The following is a 16098-nucleotide window of genomic DNA, read 5'->3' on the forward strand; positions in this document are numbered from 1 at the left end:
AATATGGGGATTTAGTTACACCATATGGCCATATAGTGCTAAGTCCACTACTACTACTACTGCTACTACTACTACTACTTTTTCTTTTCATTTGGAGAAACTGACACTCTTTCAGAACCAAATCCTTCTTTATTTTCAATGTGCTTAGTTTGGAGCTCTGTATAAATGTATTATTTTACTGCTCGAGTTGTATATTTTGCACTAAACCTTTCATCCATCCTTAAAGCGGAGTTCCGCCCAAAAGTGGAACTTCCACTTTAAGCACTCCTCTCCCCCTTACATGCCACATTTGGATGTAATTTTTTTTTTGGGGGGTTGGGTACATTTATTTTAGTGGAACTTCCTGTCCCACTTCCTCCTTCGTCTTCTCGGCCGCCCAGGTGACTCCTCCTCTCGCCCTAGGCAGCCCCTCCCTGCCAGCTATCTTCTGGGACACGTCACAGGTCCCAGAAGATTGCCTTGCCAATGGCAGAGCGCACCGCGACTCGCGCATCTGCAGTGCGCGCCCGGCCGTGAAGCCGTAAGCTGTCATGGTTGGGTGCCCACAGTTGCTATGATGGAGCCGCTGAGAGGAGGGGGAGAGGAGCGAGGCTTCGGGCGCCTGCGTCGCTGGACCGTGGGACAGGTGAGTGTCTGTTTATTAATAGACAGCAGCTACACTTTTTGTAGCCGCTGACTTTTAATAAACTAAAAAACGGGTGATACTCCGCTTTATGATTATCATGTTGATTATATGTGAATATAAAGGAAAAGCTTTAGTGGCTTTAAGAGATAATTTTTTTGTTTTAATTCTGCATGATCCACGTAGTCAGGGGCGTATCTACCACAAGCCAAACAATGCGTTTGCCCTGGGCGGCATTAACCATTTCCCGTCCTTTGGGTGGTTGTACCAGGATGATGCCTGCAGCCAAGCAAAGCTGGGATTGGCTTTAAATGGCTGTTCGTAACAGTAAACTGGAAGCGATGACATGACATCACTTCTAGTTTACTTGGAAACCATCTGTGCCAGTTTAAAAAATCTAAATAAAGAGTACCTGTCACATGTCTATACAAGAACAAAGAGAAGTGGGTTTGGGACTTTACATGAGGCATGTTGATGTGTATAATAAAATATGGAATAAACATGAATAAATTGAATGTCACAATCCCCTAGGGGTAATTCATAATAATAATAAGCATAATAAAACCGATAACGGTGAAACATTTATGATACAGAATGTAGTCATAAAGAATCAATGTATATAATAATAGTACATTTAATAGCGAATAATTAATAAACATGATTTGTGACAGACAGAGCAAATGATAAACAATCAAATATATACAAATATTTGATACATGATGTACATGAAATGAAATTGATAAAAGTTGTAATATGATACGGTTATCAGGGCAAGCTTATACTTGGCACCCATAGATGGCTACTTTCACACTGGGGTGGGCACTGACGGTAAATAGCTTTACTGTCATTTTAGCGGCGCTATTCGGCTGCTAGCAGGGCGGTTTTAATCCCCACTAACAGCCAAAAAAGGGTTAAAACAGCCGCTGCAGCGGCGCTTTGCCGGTGGTTTGGCGGCACTGCCCTGTTGTTTTCAATAGGCAGGGGCGCTGTAGGAGCGGTGTATACACCGCTCCTACAGCGCTGCATAGATGCAGCTTGCAGGACTTTTTTGACTGTCCTGCAAGCACAACACTCCAGTGTGAAAGCCCTCAGGCTTTCACACTGGAGACACAGGAGAGGCTCTTTACAGGTACTATACATGCGCTATTTTTAGTGCCTGTAAAGGGCCTCAGTGTGAAAGTAGCCTAAAGGTAAGGCGCTCCCTTAATCCAAGCAATTTCGCTAATCGACATCTGTAGGTCCAGAAAGGATCTTTTGCCCAAATTGGTTTTGTTTTGCTTTTCCTTGAGTTATAAAATGCTGTAGTTGGTGAGAAGTTGAACGTGATAGACTAGTACCTTTTTACAACCTAGCTAACTAGATGAATGCTTTCTTTTTTTTTTGCAGGAATTGGAGATGCAGGCTCAGCTAAATGGATTTTCAGGCAATCAAACAGCTATGATCCCCACAGATGTTGTCAAAACAGCAACTGCATCTGAAGTTGTGTCTGCCTTTGGGGCTCTGGCCACCCAACAACCTCTGGACCCCTCCACCCTAGATTTTGGAACACTGCACTTCTCAGATCACCTGAGTGACTTTGTTGATCATGGCCTGGGTTTTGAATTGAGTTTGACTGGAGATTCGGCCATTGCAGATATACTTATGGATGATGCTCTGTCGCCATTGGGAGGGTCTGACCCCCTCCTCTCTTCCGTCTCTCCAGGAGCCTCCAAGACAAGCAGCCGTCACAGTAGCTTTAGTATGGAAGATGATTCTTGATTAGGCACAGTGTGACCCTCAACCAATGAACTGCTGCAGCATTCTCCGTTTAAGACTGTACCAACTGACGCCAATTCCCCCACCAGAGTGACATATTCATGGTTCCCAGCTGACTTCCAGAGCTGAACTTTGGTCACACAACTGAGTGCCTGATTTCACCCCAAATCACCCATAAATGGGCATTGCTTGTTTTGCAGGGGCCTTGACTTTTAAGTAGGGTGGAGGGACAAATAGAAACTGCTTATAGAGAAACCATTAACAGATACTTAGAGAATACCTATTCTTATAACTTTGATACTTAGAAAGCCAGTTTATATCGAACCCCCCAGGCCAGTGATCGGACTACTGTGAAGTGTGACTGAGCTTGGAGTGTGAGATTCAGTATGGAGTTGGGTAATGAGCACTGGCTAAGGTTAAGTCTCAAAAGAGAGATAATTGGTGTCCTGTGGTCAACCGCAGGTGAGATGAGCAAAATGGTGTCTCCAGTGAGAGTGTGAGGTTCACAAGATAGTTCCAGATAGTGAAATATCAATGACTTAAAGCAGAACTAAACCTATCGAATTAACTGTTTCCCAAAACAGTTACATTCAAGGCATTCCTTGAAAGATAACTGTTACATTAACCTGTGCTCTCAACTGAACTGTCAAGCCATTGAATGGCTGATGCCATAACTGATCGCATGTGCAGCACAATGGCAACTGCAGTTTAAACATAGGCTAAGATGGCAGCTTCCTTGGCTGTAAAGGCAAGGAGTGTTTAGTTCTGCTTTAAGAAGTACAGACAGAAGAACAAGATGGATGCATATCATAGCATGGGATGCTAAGACAAATGTTATTATGTAGCAAACAATGACCTAGACTGGTGAATGAGCAAAATCCATGCTACACAAGATGGAGTCAGACAGAAAGCAGTGTAAATGTGCTAAATAAAATAGCGTCTGGTAGTAACTAGTAGGTGTTGTTTACGTGGTGGGTCCAGCATGAATGAGAAAGACAATACAGATGATAGTATCTACTGAAGACAATCATCATGATACCCCATATTAAGTAAAGGTGCAGTAGACAACACGGTGTCCAGTAGTTGGAGGAAAACATAACAAGGCAAGTTTTAAGTGATATGTGATATACAAAACAGTGACATATTAAAACTCAGAATGCCACCCAGTGGAGAGGTAACAAATTGGGTAGATACAAAAAACAAAGATACAGTCTATTAGATAGGTGATATTTATTATATGATCTGTAGGGAGCTGAAAAGTAAAGCAGAAGGCCAAGATGATTCCAGAGATGCACAAATTACATGAATAATAAGTTCTTGATTACTGAAAATGAAAATCATACCTCCTCAACAACAAAAGTGTAAAATCCCTCACCATGCCAGGATAAAGTTGGGATTGTTGGCCTCCTATTAGGACAGTAAAGTCAAGTGTACAGGCCAAGAATTTTTTTTTACCATTCAAACCTTTGGGTTTTGGGATCACTGTGGTAAAGGAGGCCATTTCCTAAAGATAAGGAATGGGTTTCTCTCCTGGGGGACAGGGTAAGCCTTCCTATACAGAGGCAAATCTTTTGTCAGCTGTGGCAAAAGGTCCAAAAAGACTTCTCTTGGACATGTCTGCTCCTGGTTGCTTTTTCCTTGAGAATGCAGAGGTTTTCAAATATTATTTTAAATCTCTGCAGCTGACAAAGTTTGCTGCAATCTGAATTCTGGGAGGTGTAGAAAAATGCATCCTGGACACTTATAAAACTCATACAAACTAAAAATGTATTGTAATGTGCCATTATTTTATTCCTAAAGTTCATTTTATTTGTTACTTTTTTTCAGGAATATAATCAGTAAAATTTCAGTAAAGGCTGAAACTGATGGATTGTTAGCCATGTTTTACAAATATCCACCCATCACATATAGCACATGGCAAAATTATGATAAACACTTTTGAAAACAAGTATCCAGCAATTTATGTACCAAAAACAAGCCATTTATATTTTTTAAATCGTTCATTAAGTCCAACCAAAATTACATTTTTGGGGGAGAGCAAAGAAGAGTTAGAACACCTGTTAGGTTTTAATTGCTATCTGAGGTTTGGTTGGGAAGATTACCTTTATCTTCCTGCCTCATGGACAACATTTTCTGTGCAGGAAGTGAGGCAATATATGCAAAGGGGACACAAACAACAACAAAAAGCTGACTGAGGTCTACTCCAAGGCCCCTTTCACACGGGTGCCTCCGCAAAGCGTAATCCACTTGCTCAGTGGTGGATCTCTCTGCTGATCCCTGCTGAGCAGGCCGATGAGAGGTCTGTGTCTGCTCTGCATAACACACAGTCCCACTCTCCTCTATGGGACAATGGTCCGTTTCCATCCGATTCACCAGGTAGATGGAAACTAGGACCATCATCTCTCTGTTTTTGGCAGACAGGATCAGATCGGATGGCGGCAGGTGTCAGCAGACATGTGTCCGCTGACATCCACTCCAAAGAAGAGAGTGGAGGGTCCAATCAGGTCCGCCTGAAAAACTGACAGGCATACCTGAACAGACAGCATGTGTGAAAGGGACCTAAAGTGCCCTACTCTAGTAAAATACTTTTTATCGCTGTGTCCCTGTTGGACGTTTTCATCACTTCCTGTCCCAATGACAAATTTGTCACTAGGGCTGAAAATGAGGGAAAGCGTCCCCAGCTAAGTTCATGACAACAATGTCAGCCAACAGAGTTACTAACCCCATTCCTAACTTGTCCAAAACTATAATATAACTTTTTACCATACAATAAGTGTACAATTGCAAAGTGATGTGAGTTTTTAAATGTCCCCATTAGGAGACTGTAGCTTTTATCTCACAGAGTGGTTGGCATGTGCCAATGTTTTGGGTTGTATGACAAGTACAGCACTTACGTTGCTAATGTAAAAGGAGTGTGGGTGTGAGTGTGTATGTAAGATAATGAAAGGTGAAGTAAAGAGATTGTGAAATTTGATTATTACGTTGTTTATTGCCTATAGCAATCAGATTCTGGCTTTCTCTCTTGCAGGGCAAGAAAAGCAGTAAAAAAAAGAAGCAAATCAAATATTAATATTGTCTGCATGCTTTTAGGAAATGGCTGCATCATTCCTGTGATGGTGAATGTGAACAGTAACAGCTGGGTGTGTCTTAGCAACGTCCTAGCAACAAGGCAGGATGGGAAGATGTTATCTCTGGGAGTTTTTCAGTCAGGCTTCATGAGTAATGCAAATGGCTTACACATATAGTGAGGGCATTATTCAACTTTGGTCAAAGCTGCCCATTTTTTTTCATCTGCATAGGCAGTTTTTGGTGAAGGAAAACTATGACTCTGAATGTACCTGTAGGTTTGCTTTAAATTTGTAAAAAAAAAAAAAAAAATCTGTTGCAAGCAGCTGCAAGTGATCTCTAAGTGGTGAAATGAAAGGCTCCTTACCATTCATAGGTAAAGTGTACCTAGTTTCAGATATAGTTTTCATGATAAGTGAAAGTAATGAATACATGAAACATTTAGAGCCTAATCACTCCAGTCGGGTCATTTGAGGTGCATTGACGTATACTGTGTTGCAAGGTAATGTGTGTTGTATTAAGGCAGCCCATTCATTTGAATAGATTGCCCAATGCACCACCACAGACCTGTAGGTGCATTGGGGCACTACTCATGATGAATAGCACTCCAGCACACCAGTGCACGTAATGTGATATTTATTATCTCTTTCAGAGATCAGTGCACTCCCCCCGGCAATACCGTTATCTGATTTTCTCTCCAGAAGCTCAGAGCCATCCTTGCTCAGGCATCATCCAGGGTCAGCAGCTTCCTAGTCTGGTATGCCATTTTAAAGATGACATTATCATGTAAATCCTGTGGCCGCAGCAGTTCTTGGTTGTGTTCAAAATACCCAAATCAGATCAAGGGCCAGTTTACTCTCCTTCAGACTTAGGGGTTAATGGAATAGTGCCCCATTAGTGGTGTGAGTGGAAGGAATGGTGCCTTATTGTTGGTGTCAGTGGAAGAGTGCCCAATGGTTGGTGTCCGTGGGGAGGAATACTGCCCCAACGCTGGTGTCAGTGGCTAGAATTATGCCACACTGTTGGTGTCAGTGGAAGGAATGGTGCCTCATTGTTGGTGTCAGTGGGAAGAATAGTGTTTCATATCAGTGAGAGGAATACTCCCACAATGGCCAGATTAAGGCAAGAAAAGGGCTGCAGTTTGGAAACCATTTCTCTATAAGCATAGTATGTCAGGAGTTTTTACATGCATAATTGCATATGAAATGTCAGGAATTTACTTGTAAGGTCTGAATCGGTTCACTTTAATTGTAGCCACAAGTTACAGTGTAGCTTGTGCTCTGCCTATACTATTTCTACCGTAAGTGCTTGTTTACACATGCTTCAAGGACTGCGGTTGGATCGCTTTTCAGAGGTGTTCAACAGACAGTGAACAGGTGATATGTCTCCAGTTTTAAGGAGAGGAGGTAAAAACGCAGCTAACCACATGATTTTACTGCACCCCAACAGCAAGTGTAAACTTAGTCTGGAGAAGCTGTGCATAGTAACCTATCAGCTTCCCTCTTCAGCTTGTTCAATTAAGCTCCAGACTTAGTAATTTCCCCTCAATGTGCTTTAGGGCCGGTGTTAATGGGCTTTTGTTTACCTCAAGAGGGTTTTGCATTCCCATACAAGTTGATAGGGTTGCAGAACTCACTTGAAGCAAGTCAAATGCAGCTCAGAAAGAAGTCACCTGTAGGTCAAATGCATCTGTCAATGATCTCAGGAGCATCTCAAACTGATGCCACCAATTTAAGCCTAAAGCCCACTGACACAGACCCTTAGTCGTAAATTATGGCTAAACGGTTTACTGTGGGAAAAATAAAAATAGTACCCTGGCAAACTAGGCAATAGATGCCGAGACTGATTGCTATAGGAGTCGGATGCTGGACATCAAGATTGTCTGTGAAGTTGCGGTTGTGAGTGTGGAAGAGTGCGAATCGTGGCAAAGATTGCAGCAAACATTAAGAGTGTGAATTCAATGGCGTGTCAGACTAGGACACAGAGCCACGGACCTATTGAAGAGGAATGTGTCAGAGCACTTGTTCCACCTATGTGAGAAGCCTTAGATTGTAGCTTCCAGTTTACAACCCTCGGATGTGTGCCCAATTTTAGAGCCTTGGCATCATAGTGTGAAGTCCATGGTTGGAGAATAAATACTTGTGTCTGTGACTTTTCACACAGGTGATTTGCTTTATGACAGATTGTGTTTAAAGGTAAAGAGCAAATGTGCAAAGTGAAATAACCCACAGGGACCAATCGGCTATATTCCGTGAGGGATTGGTTGCCAGGGTTAACCGCATTCTGCATGTCTTCATTGCTCTGTACACTGCCTTATTGAATAGGCCTGCAAGAGTATTTTAGGGGGGTATGTAGACAGGCCAGTGAGCGTATTAGGGTGCAGGTCTCATCCTATTTCCTCACTGAGATTGTGTTTCTATATAGATATTAAGAATCATGTTTTCTATAATACAAACTACTAAATATAATATTGTACTTTCAATAAAACATTTTACACTCTCTACAAGCTGTTCCATGACTCTTACATGAGATGGGGTGCATTTAGGTCAGGGCTTGACAAATTTGCTTGGAATCTAGGAGCCAGCTAAAAAAGTAAGGAGCCAGTTTTTTTTTTTTTTAACTAAGCTTTATTTTCAACGACAAAAAAAAAAAATGAATTTACACATAAAATAAAAATAGTAATAAAATAATACACATAAAAACTACTAGAACCAAACATGGGAAGCGATATGAAATCCAGTGATCCAGTGACTCGTGCCACCTTAGGCCCCTTTCACATGGGCAGCTCCGCTAGCGGGATCCCCTTGCTCAGCGGGGAATCTCTCCGCTGATCCCTGCTGAACAGGCGGATGACAGGTCAGTGTCCGATCCGTTATGCAGAGCGGACATGCACACTGTCCCGCTCTTCTCTATAGGGAAATTAGATAAAAGCAGACCGCCTGCCAATTTCCATCCGATCCGATCCACCAGATGGATGGAAAATAGGACCACCATCTGTCGGATCAGATGGTGGCGTGTGACAGCGGACATCTGCTGCTCCATAGAGAAGACTGAAGGGTCCACCAGAAAAACTGACAGGCGGACCTGATCGGACCTGGCATGACAGGGAGAGAGTACAAAACTGAAGAGAATGAAAAAGAATAAAAATTAATTTTAATAAAACAAACGGAATAAATTTAATAAAAACCTGTTTCCATCTTTGTGGGGGAGGGTGTGTGTAAATGAAACTGAAGCCTTCCAACCAGCTGCCCCACACTTCCTGTCCACTCACCATTAAGGAAAGGGCACAAGATCAAGCCCGCAACACCTTCAACCTCCTCCCAGCTGAGGGCTTGGGAAGGAGATGTCGGAGGTGGGAGCAGGCAGTGGAAGCCCGCAGCGCCATCAGTGACTGCTCTGTTGCTGCCCCGGCCACCAGAAAAGGGTGCCAGTTCACCGGCAAATGTAATCAGTCAACATAACGAGTGCTGCATCTCGCTCCAGCAGGCCGCAAAGCCACGTCCTCAATTAGTCTAGGTTCACATCTATGCGGGGTGCATTTTGTGTTTTTGAACCCTTGTTTTTCATGCGTTTTTGCATGCAGTTTTCATGCATTTTGTGTTTTTTTTTTTTTCTCTCTTTAAAGTGGGGTTCCACCCAAAAAAACAAAAATACATAAAAAATCCTAAAACAAAAAAAATTTATATTTTTATTTTTTTTTAACTTACCTCTAAATGCCTGTTGCTAGGTGGTCCCTCGTAGTCTGCCCCTTCCTTTGCCTGGGCTGGTGACATCACTTCCCCCTCGGCACAGGAAGGGCTCCGCTCTGCTCCCTCCCTCCTGTCAATCATCTGGGACCCATTACAGGTCCCAGGTGACTGAGCGGCCAATTACGGCGAGAGGCGCCGCTCGTGCATGCGCAGTGGGTGCCAGGCTGTGAAGCCACAGCCCGGCGCCCACAGTTGCAATGCCAGCACTGCTGAACGGAGGGGGAGACAAGCGGGGCTTCGATCCCCCGCTTCGCTGGACTTCAGGACAGGTGAGTGTCCAATTAAAAGTCAGCAGCTGCAGTATTTGTAGCTGCTGACTTTTAATTTTTTTTTTTTTTTTTTTTTTTTATGGCCCCCTGGGTGGAACCCCTCTTTAAACACACTGTAATCACACTGTATATAGCTTGTTTCTAAGGAGCGGGCCAGGAAGCTGGCCGCTGCTTTCTTTCCAACCAATGAGTCATCAGCTGTTAGTGGGGTTCCCCACTGACAACTGAATGTAAAATAAAAGAATTGCCGACAAAAAAAATTCTTAAAAAAATGGCGTGGAGTCCCCCCTGCGTCCATATCAGACCCTTATCTGAACATGCAGCCCGACAGGTCAGGAAAGGGAGGGGACGAACGAGCGCCCTGCCCCCCGAAGCACCTTGTCCCTATGGCCGCTGGTTGTGGGGGTCTGTGGGCTGGAGGCTTATGGGAATCTGCGAGCCGCCTTTAAGAAATGAGGAACAAAATATTACAGCTCACACATGCAAAAAAGACATTTACCTCCTGCAAGGCTATTTAAAACACCTTTTCAAAAAACATTATTAAAAAATATGGGGATTTGGTCACACCATATTGCTATATGGTGCTTAAGCCCACTTACTGCGACAAAGTACCCCATGATTAGTGGGTCCTATACTTTCCTCAGACTGGGAGATCCTGCTTCTCTGAACCATGAGAGCCCTGACTCTATATGGGAGAACTAGAGGTCTCCACCTATGACACAGGTGGACACTAATGAGAGGCAATGATGAGGGAGTGGGGTGCTCCAGAGGTGTCCACCTGTGTCATAGGTGGAGACCTCTAGTTCTCCCATATAGAGGAGTGTATGGCTCCCATGTTAATGAGTATGCTGTACATTTTCCCCCTGCCCATTCACTCAAAAAAAAGCATTGAAGTGTTTAAAAAAAAAAAAACAGACCATTTTTAATAAAGGATTTGTCAAAAACAAAGAATGTACCCCGTTGTAGCTCTAACGTATCTTCTTTCTCTGGGACCAATGTCTTCTTCTTCCTGTCTTCTCCCTCTGGTGCTGTCTTCTACCTCCGCTGTCTTCTGGTGATGTCTTCTTCTTCCACTGCTGCTGACCCACTGAAAATAAAAAAAGCCTCCAACGATGGCTGCCTCCGTTGTGTCGGCTCCGCTGTCTGCCATTTCTTATATAGCCATGGCCATCCTGTGACGTCACTCGGAGAACCTGCCTCGTGACATCACCGTAAGGACTGGTATGGATCATGCAAGTCAGACACTAACTGACACTTTTTTGGGGACCAGTGACACTAATACAGTGATCAGTGCTAAAAATATGCACTGCCACTGTACTAATGACACGGGTGGGAAGGGGTTAACATCAGGGGCAATGAAAGGGTTAACTGTGTGCCTAGCCAGTGTTTTTTTTTACAGTGTGGGGGGTGCTTTTACTAGGGAAAGACAAGGATCCATGTCCCTACTTTGCAGAGACACAAAGGTAATCTGCTGTTCTGCCTCTGTACCTACCGATCGGCGGTTGCCGGCAGACATAGAGTCTGTGGTACCCGCCCATTGGTTCCTGCTGTGAATAATCACAGCAGGAGCAAGCTGGCGGTGGTATGCATTCAAGCCTGCTACCAGGAAGTGCAGGATGACTTATATATACAGCACAGCGGATGCCCTGTAGCAGTAAAACTGCTATAGGGAGGTCTCTAACTGGAATTAAAGAAGAACTTCCCCCCACCCCTACCCATGATTTTTTTTTTTCTATTGCCACTTAGTTTTTTGTAGAGTTATCATCAATTTTATATACTCGCATGCCCAGCGATTCCAGGGTTTTCCTGTGCTGCGATCCGCCACTCTGCTGCCACCTGTTGGGTCTCACTCTGCCATCTTCTCTTCATTTCGCCTTCAGATCCTCCAGTCAGCTGCTGTGCGTCCCTAATCCTTCAACCCCCTAGGATATATGACAGGGTCATCCCAAAAGACTGCAGAAGTAGGGACATGCCAATTTTGCCTAGGCTAGAATGGAGGCAGGGGGTGTGCTGGACGAAAAACTTAAAAACCAACATACAAAAAAACGGCTTCTTCAAATGGCAAAAGGAGAGGGTTGCAGTAAGGAAAAGCGCAGTGCCACCCAAAAAGGGAAACTCCACCTCTCTGTCTCCTCCTCTCCCCCTCCGTTGCCACATTTGGCACCTTTTGGAGGGGAGCAGGTAACTGGTTTTGACAGATATCCGCTCCCACTTCTCGCTGAACTCAGCGGAACTGAGCAAACTCAGCCAGAAGTGCAGCAACCCTCCTCCTTCCCACCGCAGCCGGACTATTCCCGAAAGCGCATCTCACTTCGCACATGGGCAGTAGGGAACTGGCTGTCAAGCCGCAAGGCATTCACTGCCGGTTTCTATTAGCCGAGATGGTGGTGGCAGCACCAGGGGCGTAACTACCACCATAGCGACCCGTGCGGGCGCTATGGGGCCCGCAGCCAAGTGGGGCCCAGTGAGGATGAGAGCACCGCCGGCACAGTCTCCCAGCCAGGGGAAGAGAGAGGAGATTAAGAGGCAAGCTGTGACCTGTGCCCAGTACATCGTTGCCTGTGCCCAATACAGCCTGGTCTGCCTGTGCCCCATACAGCCTCACCTGTGCAGAGGAAGAGGCAAGCCACCCAGATCAGCAGAGAGCTGAATTGCCCGATGTAATAGCTTTCATTATAACTTCCAGTGTTCCCGGGGCTCACGTCACATAGCTCCGGCGCCTTTGATAGACAGAACGTCAATTCAATGCAGGAAGTGTGACGTCATCAAAGGCGTCAGGCCAAGAGGTGGGGCTATGTGACGATGAGCCCCGGGAAGACGGGAAATTCAAATGAAAGCTATTACAGTGGGCAATCCTGCTCTCTGCTGATCCGGGTGGCTTGCCTCTTCCTCTGCACAGGTGAGGCTGTATGGGGCACAGGCAGACCAGGCTGTATTGGGCACAGGTCACGCTGCATTGGGCACAGGTCACGCTGCATTGGGCACAGGTCACACTGTATGGAGCACAGGTCACGCTGCATTGGGCACAGGTCACGCTGCATTGGGCACAGGTCACGTTGTATGGGGCACAGGTCACGCTGTATGGGGCACAGGTCACGCTGTATGGGGCACAGGTCACGCTGTATGGGGCACAGGTCACGCTGCATTGGGCACAGGTCACGCTGTATGGGGCACAGGTCACGCTGTATGGGACACAGGTCACGCTGTATGGGGCACAGGTCACATTGTATGGGGCACAGGTCACGCTGCATTGGGCACAGGTCACGCTGCATGGGGCACAGGTCACGCTGCATGGGGCACAGGTCACGCTGCATGGGGCACAGGTCACGCTGCATGGGGCACAGGTCACGCTGTATGGGGCCCAGGTCACGCTGCATTGGGCACAGATCACGCTGCATTGTGCACAGGTCACGCTATATGTGGCACAGGTCATGCTGCATTGACACTAGGGCAGCTGGGGGGGGCTGTTCGCAGGGGGGCCCCGTACAACATTTTGCTATGGGGCCCTGCTATTTCTAGTTACGCCTAGTCAGCAGCTACAGATGTGGATACTCTGTCCATTTACAGGAACAGTCCTTTCAAAAGGGGTCACAGTAGGGCCCCAAAACTTGTAGGGTCCTCTGAATCCTCAGCACAGCAGCTGGACACACAGCTGTGGACCATGTGTAGAACTTGGAAGAGTCAGCTGATTGGATGACAACAAAGTCAAAATAAGATAGAAGTAGCCAGTCCTCCTCTGGCTCACAGATAGAATTCCGAATTAGGGACCTGGACCATCTGTTTATCTGGGCCCTAAATGCTTATAGACCTTACTTGGCCAGGCCTGTCTAATTTGTTTATTAGGGCACAATCCTTTAATATGAATTTGCCCCAGCTACAGTTGCATTTAATACTACAGAACTCCTCCCAAAACCCTTTGGCTCCTCTGTGATGAGGCTTGGGCACATGTAAAAACTCCCATACAGTGAGGGAAAAAAGTATTTGATTCCCTGCTGATTTTGTACGTTTACCCACTGACAAAGGAATTATCAGCCTATAATTTTATTTTTTTTAACAGAAAGTTTTTTAAATAAACAAATCAGCATTACATCATAGTCAGCAACAGATATTCATAACGTTTCCATACATGCATTGTCTACAGATGTAATCCGTAGTCGGAGCTTATCAACCTACAAATACATAGTGCAATCAATTCTGTAGAGGAGTAAAGCAATATCGCGTCCTATTCAAGATGGATAATCATTTAGAGCCCCCCTCAGTAGCTTACCCTCAAGCATTGAAGGTTGTTGAATCAGTCTCCCGGGGGGGGGAGCAACCAAAGTCGTGCCAATACTATGTGGGATATTATGGCAAGTACTGTATGATAGATAGACGGGGGGGGGATCCCATTCACACAGACCCACTCTTCCACGCCCCCTCACCCACGGGCGTCCATCCGTGCTGACCACACTTTGTTGAATTTACCTGGGCATTGCCTACTCTCGTAAATGAGTTTGTACAGGGGTACTACTGAGTCGACCGCCTTTTGCCAGGATTCAAGCGTGGGCGGGTTGGCCGACTTCCAGTGCAGCATTATCTCCCTCCTGGCGTAAAACAGTGAGAAGGTAATGCAAAGTTTGGTATACCTGTCCCCCTCAACCTCCTTCAGATAGCTCAGCAAGAACACCAAAGGCTCCGCTGGTACCCGTGCCCCGCTCAGGTCACTCAACTTCCCAGCCACCTCCTCCCAGTATGTCCGGAGTTTTGGACAGGACCAGACCATATGCCAGAATGTCCCAACCTCGTTCCTACATCTAGGGCAGCAGGGGTCGAGATGCGGGTATATGCTGGCCATTCTATGCGGGGTGAAGTATGCCCTGTGGATAAACTTAAGTTGTATGAATCCGTCTTTAGCTGCTATCATAGAGGGAATGAAGGTAGATATGCAGTCTTCCCATTCGTCCTCCCCCAGGGCTGGAATGTCCTCCCTCCATTTGTCCAGGGAACGGGTGGGTTTGGTGTCATGGGCCACCGTCTTGTAGAGATAAAGAGTAGAGAGGGGTTTTCCCATCACGCTGGAGATCAACAGGCGCTCGATGGAATCGGATTCAAGAGTCAGCACTTCTTTGAACTGGGCCCTCATTGCATGTCTCATTTGCCAGTATTTGAATTCAAAGGAGCTAGGCAGTAAATATAGGCGTTTTAGTTCTGGAAAGGGCATGATCGTCCTGTTCAGTACAATATGGTTTAGAGTGGTAATCCCTCGTCTAGCCCACTGGAAGGGGTCCGGGATGTAGCATAGGTGAGGTAGTCTAGGGTTCCCCCAGAGTGGAGTGTGTGGGGACACACAGTTCGGTTTGCTGTATATCGCCCTGGCCTCCTGCCAGACCCAGATTGTTGTTTTTATGGGGGCCATCAGGGAATGGGGAGCTTTTACCCCCCTAAATACCAGATTGCTCAATGCCGCATAAGACCCCAGAATAGCAGCCTCCAGTCTCACCTCCGTATTCTGTTTTGGTTGGGAGAACCACCAGCGCGTGTGACAAGGATGGCCGCCCAGTAGTATAAGAGGAAGTTGGGCAGCGCCAATCCCCGATAAGGGGAGGTATAGTATATGCTTTGCCACTCTGGGGGGCCTCCCAGCCCAAGTAAATGTGGTTAGTATTCCCTCCAGGCACCTAAAGAAGGCTCTGGGTATATGTGACATCGTGTTACAGAAGAAATACAGGAATTTCGTAAGGAGTATCATTTTCAGGAGATTGACTCTGTCCACTGGTGTAAGTGGGAGGGTGCAGCAAGCTGTACATTTAGTTGTAAGTTGGGACATGAGGGGTTGCATGTTCTTCTCCATATATTTGCTTGTTGTGCCACTGATCTTAATGCCCTTAATCTTGATAAGTAGGTAATATTCCTCAACCCACTAGATACGGGGGTGCCCGTATCTATCCTTGGGATGGAGGGGTGCAGTGGGAACAGGACCGACTTGTCCCAGTTTATGCGAATTTCCGAGAATTCGGCCAAACCTCTCGAATAGGTCCATGTCCTCCCCAGCGACCGCGAAGCATCCGCAAGGTAGAGCAGGGTGTCGTCCGCATATAGGGATACCTTCTCCTCCACCACGCTGACCACTATGCCCTTCACCTGTCTCCGCCCTCAAAGTGATGGCCAAGGGTTCCAGGGCAAACAGCACCGGTAATAGAGTGCATCCCTGGTGCGTGCCTCTCCCCAAAGGGAATGTATCTGAAAGGTTACCATTAGTGTGGACCCTGACTCTCGGGTTGGTATAGAGCATGCACAGCCAAGTCATAAACCTAGAGCCAAATCCAAACCTTGAAAGGACCCCCCATAGATATCTCCACTCCACTGAGTCTGAGGCTTTTTCAGCATCGAGTGAGGCCACCACATCTGCCTGACTCTGGATGTGCCCTGGCCATGTGTGTAAAAAGTCTTCTAATGTTTACGTCCGTGCCTCTCCCATGAACCCCGTTTGGTCCGGGTGAACTATCACTGATATGACTGTGCTCAGTCTATTGGCCAATACTTTGGCCAGCAGTTTTGAGTCTATGTTTATCAATGATATAGGGCAGTATGAGGAGCACAAGGAGGGGTCCTTTCCTGGCTTAGGGATCAACACCACTACTGCCTCGCTGAAGGAGCT

At 46.0% G+C, this 16098-nt stretch overlaps 1 protein-coding gene across 2 annotated transcripts in view; it reads left to right on the forward strand.

Moving 5' to 3' along the window:
- TFE3 (transcription factor binding to IGHM enhancer 3) overlaps positions 1-7949 on the forward strand; it is a 59125-nt gene extending 51176 nt beyond the window's left edge. For both annotated transcript variants that reach the window (XM_073599786.1, XM_073599787.1), the window contains exon 10: positions 2009-7949. In XM_073599786.1, the coding sequence (XP_073455887.1) occupies positions 2009-2380 (372 nt within the window). In that variant the 3' untranslated portion in view covers positions 2381-7949. The remainder of the gene's footprint in view (positions 1-2008) is intronic.
- Positions 7950-16098: the final 8149 nt, after the last annotated feature.

This window comes from Aquarana catesbeiana, linkage group LG09 (assembly GCF_042186555.1).
Source record: "Aquarana catesbeiana isolate 2022-GZ linkage group LG09, ASM4218655v1, whole genome shotgun sequence".
Taxonomy (NCBI): Eukaryota; Metazoa; Chordata; class Amphibia; order Anura; family Ranidae; genus Aquarana; species Aquarana catesbeiana.